Source organism: Podarcis pityusensis, assembly GCF_964106645.2.
Source record: "Podarcis pityusensis genome assembly, chromosome: Z".
Lineage (NCBI taxonomy): Eukaryota > Metazoa > Chordata > Lepidosauria > Squamata > Lacertidae > Podarcis > Podarcis pityusensis.
Genome location: NC_138044.1, coordinates 15,974,062 through 15,990,737, shown reverse-complemented (window position 1 = coordinate 15,990,737; position 16,676 = coordinate 15,974,062). Strand labels below are relative to the sequence as shown.

General features: G+C 45.3%; 1 protein-coding gene across 2 annotated transcripts in view; it reads left to right on the top strand.

Moving 5' to 3' along the window:
- Nucleotides 1-16,676, top strand: part of ASS1 (argininosuccinate synthase 1) — an 82,775-nt gene that overhangs the window by 49,781 nt on the left and 16,318 nt on the right. For both annotated transcript variants that reach the window (XM_080990214.1, XM_080990215.1), the window contains exons 10-12: nt 551-635; nt 1,985-2,049; nt 8,996-9,127. In XM_080990214.1, the coding sequence (XP_080846340.1) occupies nt 551-635; nt 1,985-2,049; nt 8,996-9,127 (282 nt within the window). The remainder of the gene's footprint in view (nt 1-550; nt 636-1,984; nt 2,050-8,995; nt 9,128-16,676) is intronic.

The window sequence follows — 16,676 nt, the reverse complement described above, 5'->3', positions numbered from 1 at the left end:
GGTGGGGGTGTAGAGTTTGTCCGCCGGGGCCGAGTCTCGGTGGCTGGTGGAACAGAAGGTGCGACGGGCTGAGACAATGAGGGAGCGTGAAATTTAATTAGTCGAGGCCTTACCCGCAATTTCAAGCTCCTCAAAAAAAAAGAGGTGGGGGGGAATAGACGGGCGGGTGGGAAGGGGCAGTTGTATGTGGGAGGGGGGAAACTTTTATTGCCTTAAAAAAAAAAAACCCACCTCTTTTCTCTCAGGGCTTTTTTTCGGCCTCGTATTGTGTGAGGGTTCACCCGACCCTGCTTTTTAAAGGGGGAAAAAAACACCAGAGCCTTCTGAGCGGAGCAGCTTAGCCATGCCTTTTTAAGAAGTTATTTAGAGTTCATATCTGTCACATCTATTTAACACGTCCAGGGTGATGTTTTAAAGAGGCGCTCTTGACATTAATAAGGGGATTTCAAAGTCCAGTTCCCCTGTTACCCTCCCTGCCCGTCTGTTTCCTGTGCCGACTTTCTCTCCCCCACCCCGTCCATCTCCATGTCCCTTTTCTCTTGCCTGACAGGTGTCCCCATCAAGGTCACCAATGTCGAATACGGCACTGCCCACCATTCGTCCCTCGAGCTCTTCGTTTACCTGAATGAAATTGCGTAAGTTTCCCCGTCTGTGTTGGCCCCATGGAAGGATGAAGGATGAAGAGAAATTCATTTTGGTTCATGTTTCTCATCAGACCTACCATAATTTGCGCTTTCTGGAAGATACATGAACCACAAACACAGCCATCCTCTGAAATTTGCCCTTCTCCCAATTTTGCACTGTGGTTCTCCAGCCAATTAATGTGCCCCAAAATGCATCAAATAGGATAAAGCGTGTGTAAGAAAAGGGACGTATGTACTGAAGATAACATACAAAAATGCATTATATTACCCGGATTAACATGTCAAAATGCAGTATTTAAAACACTTTAAAACAACTTACAATCACAAAAATAAGGTGGGTCCAATATATATATATCTCATATAAGGCAGTGTTCCTGTGAGAAAGAGGGAGAGGAAATATACATGTCCCTCCTTGTCTTTCTTGTTTATTACCTGCCCTTCATCCTAAAGACCTAGGGTGGGTTACAGCCATTTAAAGCACATGCAAGTTCGAAACAACTTGCAATCATAGAAGTGCAGTGGGCTCTAAAAATATACACCTCAGGTGTCAAAGGCTAGGATAAAGAGGTGTGTCTTTAGCATTCACTGGAAGCTGTATAGTGAAAGTGCCCAACACATCTCTGTGGGGAAGGAGCTCCACAACTTAGGGGCTGCCACAGAGAAGGCCCTCTCCTGGGTGTCTGAGGGTGGTGGAACAACCAAGAGGTCCCCCTCTGCCAGTCTTGGCACCTGGGATGGTATGTAGGGAAGGAGGTGACCTTTCAGGTATTTGGGGCCTGAGTTGTTTAGGGCTTTAAACACTAAAGTGAACACTTTGAATTGGGTCTGGAAACAAACTGGCAACCAGTGCAGCTGATTTAAAATGGGTGGAGGGGTATGTGAGTTCTAAATGTAACCCGATCCACTGAACCTGGCACCAGCTGAAGTGTTGGAGTCATCTTCTAGGGAAGCCCCACACAGATCACATTGCAGAATCCAATTTGGAAGGTGGAAGAGCATGGAGTACAGTGGCTAAGTCATCTGTCCAAAAGGGGTCAAAACCCTTGTACCCAGCAATCCTGAGAGAGACCTTTACCCTTTCCCTTTGCTTCTAGTGCTTTGCACTGCCTTGCCTGCAGGTTTAGAAACACATAGAACTATGGATTTTTTTAGAATTGGAAGGGACCCCAAGGGTCATCTATTCCAACCACCTGCAATGCAGGAATCTCAAACAGATCATACATAGCAGCTGGCCATCCAACCTCTTCTTATAAACCTCCAAGGAAAGAGAGTCCAGCATGTATTGTGGGAGTCTGTTCCATGCCTGTGAGCATTGACTCTCGCCTCCTTCCTCTCCACAGTGCCAAGCATGGTGTTGGGCGCATTGACATCGTGGAGAACCGGTTCATCGGAATGAAGTCTCGAGGTAAGCATTGTTCTTTCTGAACTTGCAGAGCTGCAGCTAAACCCAGACCTGACACACTAATTTGAGCTCCCTCTATCGGAAGGGAAGGGGGCTCCCTACTATGTTGGCTTGCCTGGATGTCAGGATCATCTGTGGAAGCCCTGCTGGTGGTGCCACTGTACTTTGAGGCCCACGGATTGTGGTGTATGGGAGTGCCTTATTGGTGGTAGGCCCAAGAAGTGCCCACTCTTTGGAGGTGGGCCTAGCAACATTGCTGTACTCCTTGTTGATTAATCATGCGCCTCTTCGAGATGCACCTCTTTGCCTAAGTTTTTGGAAGTGGTTGAGTTGTTTAAATCTGGTTGGAGATCTGGCCCTACTCCTTGCCTAATTATTGGGCTGGTGTTGGCTATAATCCAGTAACACACAAGCTGTACTTCCATTTCCTCCTTTCCTGAACCTTAGAAAGGACCATAGCTTAGTGACAGAGCAAGCAGAAGGTCTGAAGTTTAATCCCCAGCATCTCCAGGTAGGATTGAGAGAGATCGCCTGCCTGAAACCCTGGTGAGCTGCTACCAGTCAGTGTAGACAATACTGAGCTAGATGGTCTGACTCAGTATAAGGCAGCTTCCTGTGTTTCCTCCGGACAAGGGACAACATCTAAAGGTCACTCAAAACTTGGAGCAGTCTGTTCCAATCATTGCTCCTAATATGTTGGAAACAGTATGGTGTAGTGGTTAGAGTGCTGGACTAGGACCTGTGATACCAGAGTTCAAATCTCCCACTTGCCATTGAAGCTCAGCCTAACCTACCCCACTGGGTTGCTATGGGGATTAAATGAGGACTACGACCTGGGACCTGGGAGTCCAAGGTTCAAATCCCTGTTTGGCCACGTAGCTCATTGGGTGTGACCTTGGGCCAGTCACTGCCTCTCAGCCTATAGCTTACCTCACAGGGCTGTTGTGGAGATTAATTAAGGAGGGGAAGAACCACATCTGCCGCTTTGACCTCCGAGGAGATAAAAGGTGTTCTATAAATGCATTAAATAAATTTAATAAAAGTAATAAATAAATTGATAGCCTGGATAGCTCAATTGGTTAGAGCGTGGTGGTGATGATAATGCCAAGGTTGCAGGTACAAGCCTTATATAGGACAGCTGCATATTCCTGCATTGCAGGGGGTTGGGCTAGATGATCATCAGGGTCCCTTCCATCTCTATGATCCTATGATTCTAAAGAATTGCAGGTGGGGTGGTTGAAGGTATCCTTGACTATGGTGTGAACGCTCACCCCAATATCAGCAACGGCGAATGGGCTTTGTGAGGGGCAGATGTTGAGTCATGCTTGCAGCTCAGGAAGTGCCATTCTTTCAGATTCTTCAGCTCCCTTGAAACAATTTCTCCCTTTCTCCTACCAAACTCCCCTCAGATCTCTAGGAGCGGCTGCAGGAATAGTGAATGGCATGTCTCTTTTATGTGGGTGCCCCCTAGACGGATGGCAGTAGGGATGCATGCGTGTATGTGTATGTGTATGTGTGTGCTTGGGGAGACGTCTGGTTTTCTCTTCTTTGTAAAACAACAACAACAAATCTTTTAAAAGATATGTTATTCAAACCTGTTGCTATTTCGACACTGCTCTTTTTTTGGCCCCATCTGCATTGTGTACTTAAAGCACTGTGGTACCACTTTAAACAGCCATGTTGTTTAGTTGTTTAGTCGTGTCCGACTCTTTGTGACCCCATGGACCAGAGCACGCCAGGCACTCCTGTCTTCCACTGCCTCCCGCAGTTTGGTCAGAGTCATGTTTGTAGCTTTGAGAACACTATCCAACCATCTCGTCCTCTGTCGTCCCCTTCTCCTTGTGCCCTCCATCTTTCCCAACATCAGGGTCTTTTCCAGGGAGTCTTCTCTTCTCATGAGGTGGCCAAAGTATTGGAGCCTCAGCTTCAGCTTCTGTTTAAACAGCCATGGCTCCCCCCAAAAATTCTGGGAACTGTACTTTGTTTAGGGTGCTTGGGATTGTTAGGCGACAATCTATTCTCCTCTTGGAACTATAATTCCCAGAGTTCTTTGGGAAGAGGGATTGACTGTTAAGCCAGCCTAGGAGGCAGAGCATAGCCATCATGGCTTGTAGCCATTGATAGCCCTCTTCTCCGTTAATTTGTCCAATCCTCTTTTAAAACTATCCAAGCTGGTGGCCATCACTGCCTCCTGCAGGAGCAAGTTCCATAGTTTAACTATTTGCTGCACGTAGAAGTCCTCTCTATTATCTGTCCCGAATCTTCCAATATTCATCTTCATTGGATGCCCATGAGTTCTAGGGTCATGAGAGGAGGGGGGAAGAAACACAATTTTATTAACTTCTAACATGTCACCTTGTTCTCCATACTAAAAAGTCCCAAATGCTGCAAACTTTCTTTATAGGGGAGTTGTTGTTCCTCCAGATCTCTGCCTCCCCAACTCTTTTCTCTCAGTTGGTTAGGATTTCCTCACACCAAGAATACTTTGAAAAGGATAGAGTAAAAGAAAACATGGATTGAAGAAGTGAAAAGTGTGGGAAGGCAGTGATTTGGAGGAGAGCCTCATATGGACCACAGAGACTTAATGGAGGCCCAGGAAGCTAACTGTCCACATTAAACGACAGAAATGTTTCAGTTCTTAGGAACTCTTGACATGAGTGCTAGGGGCTGCCAGAACCTCAGTTGCCCCTATATCTTGCAGGATTTGTGACTTTTGCTTTGATATAAAAATATGTAGTGTTTAGCATTAGCCGGAAAAACAACCAATAATAAATTACATGTAACAAAATGCTTGGAGGTCCCAGAAAGATTTTAGGCTCCTTGGTGGGATTTTATCTCATAAACAACTAATGGGGATGCACAGGACTTTGTCTCCTCAGTACAATGTGAAATTTGGCTTACCTGATGTCCTTAAGTACTTTGGCAAGCTAATTCTCTTCCAGATATACTATGCAACTGTTTTGTAATTCTATTTATTTCTATTTTATTGATTTGTTTATGTCCATAAGTTACTATTTTTTTAATGGCAGTCTGGGTGAGGTCACTGTCGTACTATGGAACTCGTTCCCATAGGAGACAGCAATGACCTCCACCTTGGATAGCTTTAAAAGAGGATTAGGCAAACACATGATGGGAGGAGAAAACTACCAATGGGTACCAGCAGTCAGATGTAGCAATGGATCTGAATACCAGTTGCTGGAAAGCAAAGGAAGGGTGAATACTCTTGTTCTTGTGTCCTGCTTGTGGGATTCCCTTGAGGGTCTGTGGTTGGCCACTGGACTGGATGGATTCTCTCTGGCATGACCCGGCAGGCTCTTCTCGCGATTTCATGTATGGAAGGGGAGAGGTTTCGCCCTCCTTTCATGCTCCGGAGTGCGCTGGAGTTAGTGCCTCTGGTTACAGAGTGTCACAGGTGGATTGCTGTCAAGGAAGCCGAAACAGCTTTGCTGGAGGTAAACAGACAGCCGAGGTTACAAATTAGAAATTTTTAAGTAGCGGCAGCTGTCTTTTATACCCCCCTCCTCCCATCACCCCCCCAATCCTCGTCCACTTTCACGGCAGCAATTACGGCGTGATTGAAATGCCGTGAGCCACGCATCGCTGACACCTCTGTCTTTTTCCTGTAAACATGGAGAGATGAAAATAGACACTTGGAGCGGCGGTGAGTGTCACTTTGAAGGTGGCTCTTGTCTCCTGTGCGGCGACGCAGGACGGGCGCCTGTCATTTTCCTCTCCCCCACGCACAGTGGATCGTACTTCGACTGTCAAGAAGAAAAAACCCCAGCTTCCAGGCCTGCAGTCTTTGTGGCTCCGGGTTCCTGTCACAAATCAAACAAAAACAAAAAAGAGAGAGAGAACTGGGGAGGCAGACAGACAGAAGAAAATAATCCATTTCTAACACTCCCTTTTTTCTTTCAGAGAAATGTGTGGGGCAATATGGAAGGGGAGGGCTGCCCAGGGAGGAGGAATGGGTGGATGAAAGCTTATATATACACACAGAGAAAACCAAGCTTTTTATCTGTCCAAATTAACTTTAACATCTTCTGAGGAAAGGAGAAGACAGATTAATTGGAGTGGATTAGGGTTACTGCACAGATTTGGTGATAAGAGACTACCCTTGTCTTGCCACAGATATTTTTGTTTCTATGTTGTTGTTTCTTAAGCCCTCTGTGGTGTACAGGGGTCAGCAAACTTTTTCAGTAGAGGGCCAGTCCACTGTCCCTCAGACCATGTGGGGGGCTGGACTATATTTGGGGGGGGGGGATGAACGAATTCCTATGCCTCACAAATAACCCAGAGATGCATTTTAAATAAAAGCACACATTCTACTCATGTAAAAACATGCTGATTCCTGGACCATCCGCGGGCCGGATTTAGAAGGCAATTGGCCAGCATCCAGCTCCCGGGCCTTAGTTTGCCTACCCATGCTGTAGAAGAACATTTTTATTCTGCTGCACACTCAAGGGATTAAGGAACAAGGATGGTCTCTCTCTCTCTCTCCATCCCCTCCACCACATTCCTCTCTTCCTTCGCATTGCACCAGTGCAACTGTCTGCCATGTGTCCTTAGCCCTGTCACTTAACCACTGCCAAACATTGCAAGCTCACTTGGAATTGCAAATGCTGAGGGGAGAATTTGGAAACCTTCTAGTGGGATCCCTTTGACAGTGTGTGTCCACCTACTTTTCACCCACCATTCCTTCCCATGGAGCTCCTCTTTAAGTGGCTCCTGGGGTTTCCACACTGCCCTCTCCATCCTCCCAGGATTAATATAATCTTGGGACCCTGGCCAGTGCCATCATTGGATCAGACCAGTTCCTCCTAGCTCTGTGAGGCAGGGAAGTGGGATGTTTTTCAGCCTCTGGACGACATTCCCTTCTGGGCAACCTTTTGAGGGGTGCAGGCCAGTGATGGGTAGAACCAGAGGCCTGAGTGGGTGAACCAATGGATGTAAATTTTGGCTTTGTACAGTAGGCTAGTTTGTAGACATGCTAACTCACCCTTTCCCTATGTTTCGTCAAGCCAACAAGAGGTGGGGTCAGAGTTCAGGGACACATTTCCATCCATCCAGGCAAATAACACCTGGAGGTGTGAAGCAGGGCCACTGAGGGGTATGGCCTGGGGACACTTCCAAGGGCCAGGTAGAAACTCATGGAGGGCCACAATTGGCTTCTAGGCCTGAGGTTCCTCTGCCCTGCTGTAGAAACTTTCTTAGCTTCTTGGGCTGTGAAGATCTGTGAGCCAGAGTCTACAAACATCAAGACTTGATAGGTCCGGCTGGTTACCCATCAAACCAACCTGTGAGACATGAAAGGTCTTTGATCTCCTGTCCATGGCATGAATTTCTTTTTCTCCTCTTTCTCTGTACATCAAAAGAGATACATCAAGGTGTCAGGCTTCCCCCAGTCTTTCTGGGTTGGCAAGATCATAGCCCAGTGGCAGAGCATCCGCCTTGCATGCAGAAGGTCCCAGGTTCAATCCCCAGCATCTCCAGGTAGGGCTGGGATAGACCCCTACCCAAAATCCTGGAAAGCCACTGACAGTCAGTGAGGAAAGTACTGAGTTAGATAGGAACTCTTCTGCTAGATGGGGGTGAAAGTGAACCAGGAGTAGAGATGGGAGAGAAATATGATTCAATTGATGTATAAAAGCAAAATTACCTAATTCACACTTTCTGAGACAAAATGCAAACTGAAATGCAGCCCTCCTTCAAGATTTGCCTGTCAGATACAGATAAAACTGACCAAAATGATCAAGGGGATGCAGAAACTCCTTTATGAGGAAAGAAAGATTGCAGTATTTGGAACTTTTTGCTTTAGACAAAAGGCAAGTGAGAGATGACAGGATAGACCTTTATAAAATGATGCAGGGCATGGAGAAAGTGATGGGGGGAGTTTTTATCCCCTTCTTATAATGCTACAAGTTGTAGAGATCCCATGGAGCTTTAAAGGCGAAAGATTCGTCCGGTCCGAAGAAAAACCAAAGTAGCCCATGAAACTGACTGTTGGAAGATTCAGAACAGATAAAAGAAAATCCTTATTCATGCAGCTCATAATTAAACTATGGAACTCGTTCCATAGAATGCCTTTCTCAAGGCTGTTATTTATGCACACTTTTGCCACTTGTAATTTTTTGCAAGCAACCCCCCCCCCCCTCGCCACGCAATGCATTTCCATGTGTTATTTCCACACATTTATTCTATTTCATTCTGGTCATGGAACCTGCTTTGCATGGATAAATTTCAAAGGAAAGCTGTGTTTTATGCATCATCTTGCTACAAACAGAACACAAGGTAAACCGCATGTTAAAATGTGGACTCCGAATGGACATTCTCCCATATCCCCTAAACTGAGTTAAGCTTGGCGATGAGGAACAGATTGCGGTGGGGACAGTCTGGGTTGGCAGCCCCCAAGTGAAGGTAGATTAAAACTACCGTCCGTCCCCCACCTTCTCAGGTACCCTCCATTTTTTGTCACAGCTGAGACGGGAGAGGGGCTTTCACTTCTTCTTCAGTGGAACCGTGTTGCGGGGCGGGGGGAGCGAGGGGGAAGGTTTTCTTCCAAACCCCCACGACTTTGCCCCGCGTGGCTTGTTTAATTACAGGTTTTCAGGCACAGACCGGTGGGCTTGCTTCAGTGGGGGGAGTCGCCTCCAAAACCCTGTCATTTAGCCTCGTTGGAGTGCCTCTTCAAAGAAGGGAATCTAGAAATTTTCTCCGCAAGGTGCGGAGTGGACTGTCTCGGCCTCAGCATGACTATAATGACACATGCATTTTACGGCAAGCTGAGAGTGAATGGAGCCAGGACTGCGGCTCCTTCTGTCAGCCAAATCATTATTTTTTGTCATTTCCTGACAGTTTGGGTCTCATTCATTCCTCTCCCCCTCCCCCCTCTTCTCTTCTCCCCCCATCTTCTTTCTTTCTTTCTCCCCCTGCCTCGTGAAATGGCTAGGTATCTACGAGACTCCGGCGGGGACCATACTGTACCACGCTCATTTAGACATTGAGGCCTTCACCATGGACCGGGAAGTGAGGAGAATCAAGCAAGCGTTGGCCTTGAAATTTGCTGAGCTGGTGTACAATGGTATGTAGCACCAAACAAACAAACAAACAAACAAAATCATTTTCCTTCCAAGAGTGCCTCTCTCTGTTTTTCATTTATGCTTTGGTATAAAGCAACAGAGGAAGTCTGCATCTTAGATGTCGCTCAGTACCATTGCTTATTCCTTGTATTTTAGGGGTGGCTCAGTTGCCCAGATAAATTTAACCTAGTTCTCTCCTCCACACACACACACACGCACACACACACACACACCACACACACAGAGAGTTCAAGGTATAAGCAACTGTCAGTCCACACTTTCATGTTACATCTTTCTTTCCAGATTTCATATGAAATAAGGCCCATAACGTTTGTTCCATTAACTAGTTAGGTTTTCTGTTGTGTGGGGGGAGGCTCACAAATTTAATCTACTAAGATTAACATCATATTTCAGTTGTTTTAATCTTCCCTGGGACCTTAAGGTGAAGGGCAGATAATAAATGGTAACAAAAGCAACAACATAGCAATAAGTCAGTTTAAAAACAAACAAACAAGAAATTAAAAAATATAAGTAATCATAACATATATGGAGTGCTTGGGGGGGGGGGTACTCAAAGGTATGCTCTACTGGCCCCTTTTATTCTCGAAGAAAAGCACTGGTTAAAAATGTGGCGTTTACTGTAACAACTTCATGGTGAGTACCAGCACCCATTTATGTAGAAGAAACGCACTGTATCTTTACTTTATATGTGTGTTTGTGTGTATTACAAGGGATTCTAAAAAGCAAAGAAGGCAATCACCATCTTTGTATTTAACTGTTTGCTCTTTGCTAATTCTTTTTTGGTTTTTTTACCCTGACTTTCAATGAAATGTTTTCAAGGAGGCTATTTGAGGAGGATGTATCACAAAGTGTACAGGAAGAAGAAAAAAGGGGGAAACCAGAAAATTTTAAAAAGAGGTGTTTCCCCTTCTCTTCCTGCCATAGGAGGGGATGCCTCTGATCATGATGAAGTGCATCATGTTCAGATATCTGAGCATGTGACAAAAGCATGCTTTTTGCTAACTCTTCTTTTTATTTAACATCTGCAAGTGCAATACTGATGGAACAATTCAAAATCAGACTGTGATTTCAGTGATTGGCTAACAGCCTTAGTAAATCTTCCTATCTGCAATATGGCGCCATGTCTGAACCTGTGGCCTCCCAAAGCCCTCTCCTGACACAGCCACTGACCAAGTCATGAAATAGATAATTCCCAGTCACAAGTCACCATCTGGAGAACAAAGTCATAATTCCCCACCTGGGATGGTTGAGGGATTCAATTTTGATGTGAACGGGCCTGATCCATGCTTCTTCGACTAAGGTGAAGATTGGAATGCAGCTCTCCTTTTGCAGGGCTCTGAATCTTGCAATGCAGTCCTTGGCTTAAAACACACACAAAAGGACCAAAATGTGTTAAAATCCATCTTTTGGGGAATAAGATGCATCTAGAAATGCATACATTAACATTTTGTGCTAATAATTTGGTGTTAAATATGAATTTAGGTAAGTGCCTGGATCTTGGGGTCTTCAGATATCTTGGAAGTGCTCACTGTACCTCTCCTGTTAAGTATTTGCAAATATTCTATCCCTTTCAAGGGAAACAGCTTTAGATTTGAGCACCATCAGTAACTGATGTAGTTCCTGAGTCTCTGTGTGTAATTGACACACTTGCTATTGTTACATTCCACCCCTGTCTTCTCCAGCAGTGTAGGATTCCAGGGGTTGCAGGTGCATTTTACCCAGAGCTCATGCTTCCTTTCAGACAATGAGGCACAGCAGAGACTGTGGTGTCTTTATGATATATGGTTTATTCACACGTATATACAACCTGAACCTAGATGAAGCGTTTGCAGAGCATGAAAACAGAACAGCTGAAAACCATGCTCTCTGTCTCCTTTTTTAGCAGCTTGCCACTATCAGTCAACATCATGTTCCGCCCCGCCTTTCTCTGCTTTCTAAACTGCTTGCAAACCTAACATTCTCCTCCTGTTTGCTTACATCATCCACCCTGAAATCCTAAACTACTTTGGTCTCTGCCCACCAGCACACAGCTGGAGTCTGCAGTCTTCAATCTCTCTTGGTGGTTTCCTTGACCTTACACTGCTTCGTTCCTTAAGAATTAGGGGGGACTTGTACCCACAAAACTCTGACATCCCAACACATCTGGAACTCTCTGTCTGGTCCTCTGACCTCTCCCTAGGCCAAAATCCCACCAACTCTGCTTGGCGCCTTCCTCATGTGTTTTTAGCCTGGCTAGAAAGTGTGTCCTGCCTTTAGCTTGCTGGATGGAGGACAGAGAGTCATGTGAATAGAAACAAGCCTGCTATACAAAGGTAAAGAGTTGTCACTAGTCCTAGTCCTATTCAGACGCATTGAATTTGCTAGGCACAACTAAGTTGCATTACAGTCCATGGGCCTGATTTATGTTGAACTCAGTTGGAGACAACCCAAAATTGACATCCCATTGCTCCACCCAGTTTTGTCTCTGACCCCCCCCCCCACGGGCACTAGGGAGTGGTTCTTGTCTGGTAACATAGCAGCTCCAGCATGTTTTTCATACAGCTTGTTTTTTAAAATAATAAGAATAAGAATAATAATACAGGCATACCTTGGGTTGAATGTGCTTCAGGTTGAGCGCTTTCAGGTTGCGCTCCACAGCAACCTGGAAGTAACGAAGCGCGTTACTTCCGGGTTTCGCTGCTCGCACAGACGCTCAAAATGACGTCACGCGCATGCGCAGAAGCGGCAAAATGCAACCCACGCACGCGCAGATGCGCCGTCGCATCTTACGTACCATTCTGAATGCGAATGGGGCTCCGGAACAGATCCCGTTCGCATCCCGAGGTACCACTGTACAGTTTTTCAAAACAAGTGAAACAATGTAATTTCAGTAAAACAGTTTGAAAAAAAGTTATTTCACACATTCAAAAAATAATAACTAAAATAACCGATAAGCTAAAAACCACATTGAAATGCCTGTCAGCATTCTATATATGTGGAGAGGCCTGCCTAAATAAAAATGTTTTTAGCAGGTGTCAGAAAGACTACAGTGAAAGTACCTGTCTTGTGCCAATAGGCAAGGAGTTCCAAAGGTTGTGTGCTGCTATGCTAATAGATCAATTTATTGGAAATGCAGAATGAGTGTTATGGAGCACCACTATCTTTGTCTGTTCCACAGATCCAAACTGCTCCCTTTGAAGAAAGCTAAGGATAATCAGAGGCCATTCCGACAGTAGTAAAGTGCTCGGCTTCCTTCCATTAGAACACCACCCCTTTAAACTGTGAGCAGCTCTGCTTGAGAGACGAGACTCTAGTCTTCATGAGACCATAAGGCTTTAGTTGAGCTGGATCAGTATCTGCCTTTCCTGGCAGCTCTCTGAATTCCCTGATTCCCCTCCTGTAGTCTTGCTTTTTTGGAAACTCTATGAGTGGAACAAGTTTGCTCTTGCTGCTGGACAGCTCCCTGCTGACACTCCATCTCCCCCAGGTCTTTCCAAGTTCCCTGCAGTAGGGAAGGAAGGCCTGAGGCTTTCCCAATGCTGATTGGACTCCAGCTCCCATCAGCTCCTGCAGCCAATGTGGTCAGGGATGATAGGAGTTGTAGTTGAGTAACAAATGGAGGGGCCACAGGCTCTTCCCTGCAGGCTGAAAGCATGGCTAATGTAGGCCCATTAATTTAAGAATATAATAAGAGCACTGCTGGATCGGGCCAATGGCCCATCTAGTTTAGCATCCTATTCTCACAGTAGCCAACCAGATGTCTGTGGGAAACCTGAAAGCAAAACCCACAAGAACTTCCTTCCTGTGTTTTCCAGCAACTGGTATTCAAAAGCATTGCTGCAGCCTAAAGTCCTGGAGGCAGAGCATAGCCATTGTGGCTAGTAGCCCTGGACAGCCTTATCCTCCTCCTTGAATTTGTCCAACCCTCTTTTAAAGCCATTCACGTTGGTGGCTATCACCACTCCCTGCAGGAGCAAGTTCCATAGTTTACATAACTCTTTGCTGTGTGGAGAATGACTTCCTTGTATTTGTCCCAAATCTTCCAACATTCATATCCGTTGGATGTCTACAAGTTTTAGGTGGAATCTATGTATTTTTATTTTTTTTAAAAAAATGCTGTGAAAAAGCTTTTTTAAAAAAAGTTTTGAAAAATGCCTTGAATTTGGCATAGCTCACTGTTGCCATCTAGTGTCACATTTGTATATTGCCCTTTACAAAACATTTAAAACGTTTTATTGGAGCTGTGTAGCTGAGTCCTTAATGTTAGGGGCTGTGTGTGAAAACCTTTTCTTTGTTCACTTTCTCTATGCCATACATCATTTATATAAGCAGCTTTCATGTTGCCTCTAACTTGCCTTTTCTCTAAACTAAAAAAGTCCGAAATGCTACATCCTTTTCTCATAGGGGAATTGCTCCATCCCATCGATCATTTCCCTTGCCCTTTTCTGACCCTTTTTTTCAATGGGTGTGCTGTGAGTAGGACTTAGTTCAATCAACCCAAGGTTTTTTGGAAGTACTATAAAATTTGGTGAACTGGGGGAGATGCTTGGTTGGAAATAATCTAGATAGAATTTTTAAGAAGCAGATTTTGTTGTTGCTCCAGCAAAATATTGTTGGATCTTTGTAGTTTAATTTGTTCCTCCTTTCCTTCTTGAAGGAAACCTGCTATGTGATGCTGAGCCCACACTGGGGCACTGTGCATCCCCCTTTTCCTCTCACTCCCCATGATTGAGGATCTGGTCATCTTTTGTATGACCAAACCATGGGAAATGGCAGGTGAAATTTCTGGTTTGCAAAGGTAGATCTGAGAAGGCTTTTTTGGGTGTGTGTGAGGGAGAGTGGTAGCGGGGAGAAAAGGAGACTGTTACCTCTGACATTTCAATCAGTCCTGTGGTCAGCAGGGCCAGCTATTACAGAATTGCTGCAATTTGGAGGGTGAAAAGAAGAGGAGGGGCAGAAAGAACGGCTGTGCTGGAGGCTGTGACATTCCAGATGGGGGCTGGCATGGGAAGCCCCTCCATTATGAGAGGGTCTGGGTGGTAGTTCTATGTTTATTTGCCCTTCTTCAGTCTTGTTTCCCAGATTTAAAGAAAAAATACACAGGAAGCTGCCTTAAACAGAGCCAGACCAGTGGTCCATCTAGTTCAATGTTGTCTGCACTGACTAGCAGAGGCTCCTCAGGGTTTAAGGCAGGAGCCTTTCCCCAGTCCGGCCTGGAGATGTTAAGGATACAGCCTGCAGCCTTCTTGCAAGCAGAGCATGCACTCTGTCACTGAGCTGTGGTCTTTCACGTAAAAAGCTTCTAGTCCTCATTGTTCTAAACAGAGGGCTGAATTAAATAGGAACATAGAGAACTGTCTTACTCGGGGCTGTGCTTTCTAGACACAGGTCTGAGATCACTAGGTCTGTGTTCAAGCAGTTTTTTGTGGGTTGTTGTTGTTTTGTCCCATAACATTCTACCGCCATGTTCAGAGGCAGTAATGGTTTGGAATGCCAGTTGCTAGAAACCACAGGAGGGGAGAAGGCTGTTGTGCTTGAGTCCTGCTTGTGGTTCCCCACAAACATCTGAGTGGCCAGTGTGAGAACAGAACACTGTGCTAGATGGGTTGCTGGCTTGATCCAGCAGGCTCTTTATTTTCTTATGAAGTCTCTTGGACAACATTTGACCCAGAACAGGTCCTATCGTTTGCAGCTTGCCCTGAGCTTTTGCAACAGGGTGGGAACATACCTCCGGAGAATCAAAGTTGAGCGCCAGCATACAACACCTCTTCTTTTAAATAAAAAAAGCCATTTAAGTTTTTATTTTTAATTTTAAAAAACCCAACCCTCACAGCCGTGCCCACTCCAGGCTTATGATGTTTTCCATTCTAAGAACAGAAACCATTTGCAAGATGATAAATAAACCATTTAGGCAAAGAGAACATTTTTTTTTTTTAAAAAAAAAGCATTTTCTTTCCTAAAAAAAATTAAAATAAACACAGGCCAAATAACAATATTGCAGATCACAGAGGACTCCACTCAGCAGAGGGAACCTGCTGGAGGCCAGGCTTTCATGCCCCTGTCTTCCTTAAACACCTAATTATTGTAACTAGTCTCTCTGAATTTAAGGCAATTAGCGGTTGTCATTTCCCTCCCCCCCCTTGCAAAATCCCCCTCCCCTGCTCCCCATCATGCTGTGGGAAAGGTGGCACGGCAAATGCGAGAGACTTCCCCGTTTTGTTCTCTCTCGCTGCCAGGTAGAAGCCAGGTGTTGGAAATCTTGCCATCTCTCCCACGGTCCCTCCACTGCGAGGATTAGGAGTGGAATTACTCTTACAAAGTGAGAAGGTGACTAAGAAAGGGGGGCAGTGTCCCGTTGAATAGGAAATTTGCTTTGAAGGGGCAGATGGGCTGCAGGAATAGTGGATGGAGAAAAAGGGAGAAGGGTCTTTTAAGGAAGCGATTATGTTGAACTGGGGGTGGAGGTGGGGTGGAAGATTTTAGGCCCAAGGGCCTCTTTGACTTCCAGAGAGCTTTCCGGGGGCCATGTGCTGGCGGTGGGCAGGGCCAGAGGCAAAAAGAAGTGAAACAATTTTGTTTCATATATAACAACAAAATAATACTGTGGTGGTACCTACGAAAGGCAGGATATTGATACATTTAATAGTAATCATAATGATTAATTTACCTGCAAGGTCACCTTAGCTCACCTCTACCCAGTCAGCTACTTCAATCAGTGGAACTGGAACTTTTCCAGGTGCCTCATAACTCCCATTCTGCATCTGTAAGAGATCAATCTTTTAGCCTGATGGCATTTGCCCTTTGGAACTCTCTGCCTTTTGACATCAGGCAGCATACCCTCCAACATTTCCCTGAATGCATAGTATTCTATGCTTATCTATCTGGATAATAAAATAATCCTGTGTCTGAGGTTTGCATTTCAGTGAGTAGGTGTCGGCTCGCATGATGAAGCCTAGTCTTCCTGCCCACATGCTAGATTTCTAGGTGCAGGGATTTATTTAAATGACTACACCAGAGTATTCCATGGTGTAAATCCCTTCTTGCAGTTGCAGTCTGTATTAACCCAGGCACAGGTTGACCACCTTTGATTCAATGCAATTATAAAAGCAAGTACAGTGTGACCTAGGCAAACATGTTTTGCTCACTGCATCAGCACTTGTAGCCAGCTGCGAATGAAAAGCCGAGGGCGGCGGCAAGGGAGCCACCTGTGTGTAAGTGAGAGTGCAAAGGGATTAAAGGGATAAACTGTTCTGATCACCAAAAACAGTGAAATAGGATAGTTCTTTAATCCTCTCTCTGTTCCTCTGGCAGTGTTATGGTCTAATTGGCAACAGGGGTAGAAACTAATCCAGGGCAGCTTTCAGGAAGAGGACAGTCTTTACCATTAAGAAAATGGACTGGTCCTACCGTTGATGAGAGAGGAAATTCCTGCAAGCAACCTTGGAGAGCTGTGTGCAGTCAGTGCAGACAATTATGAGCTAGATAGATAGACCAGTGGCCTGAATCAGGATAAGGTACCTTCTTGTGTCCTTTGTTTCCCAGGGTCTGAAC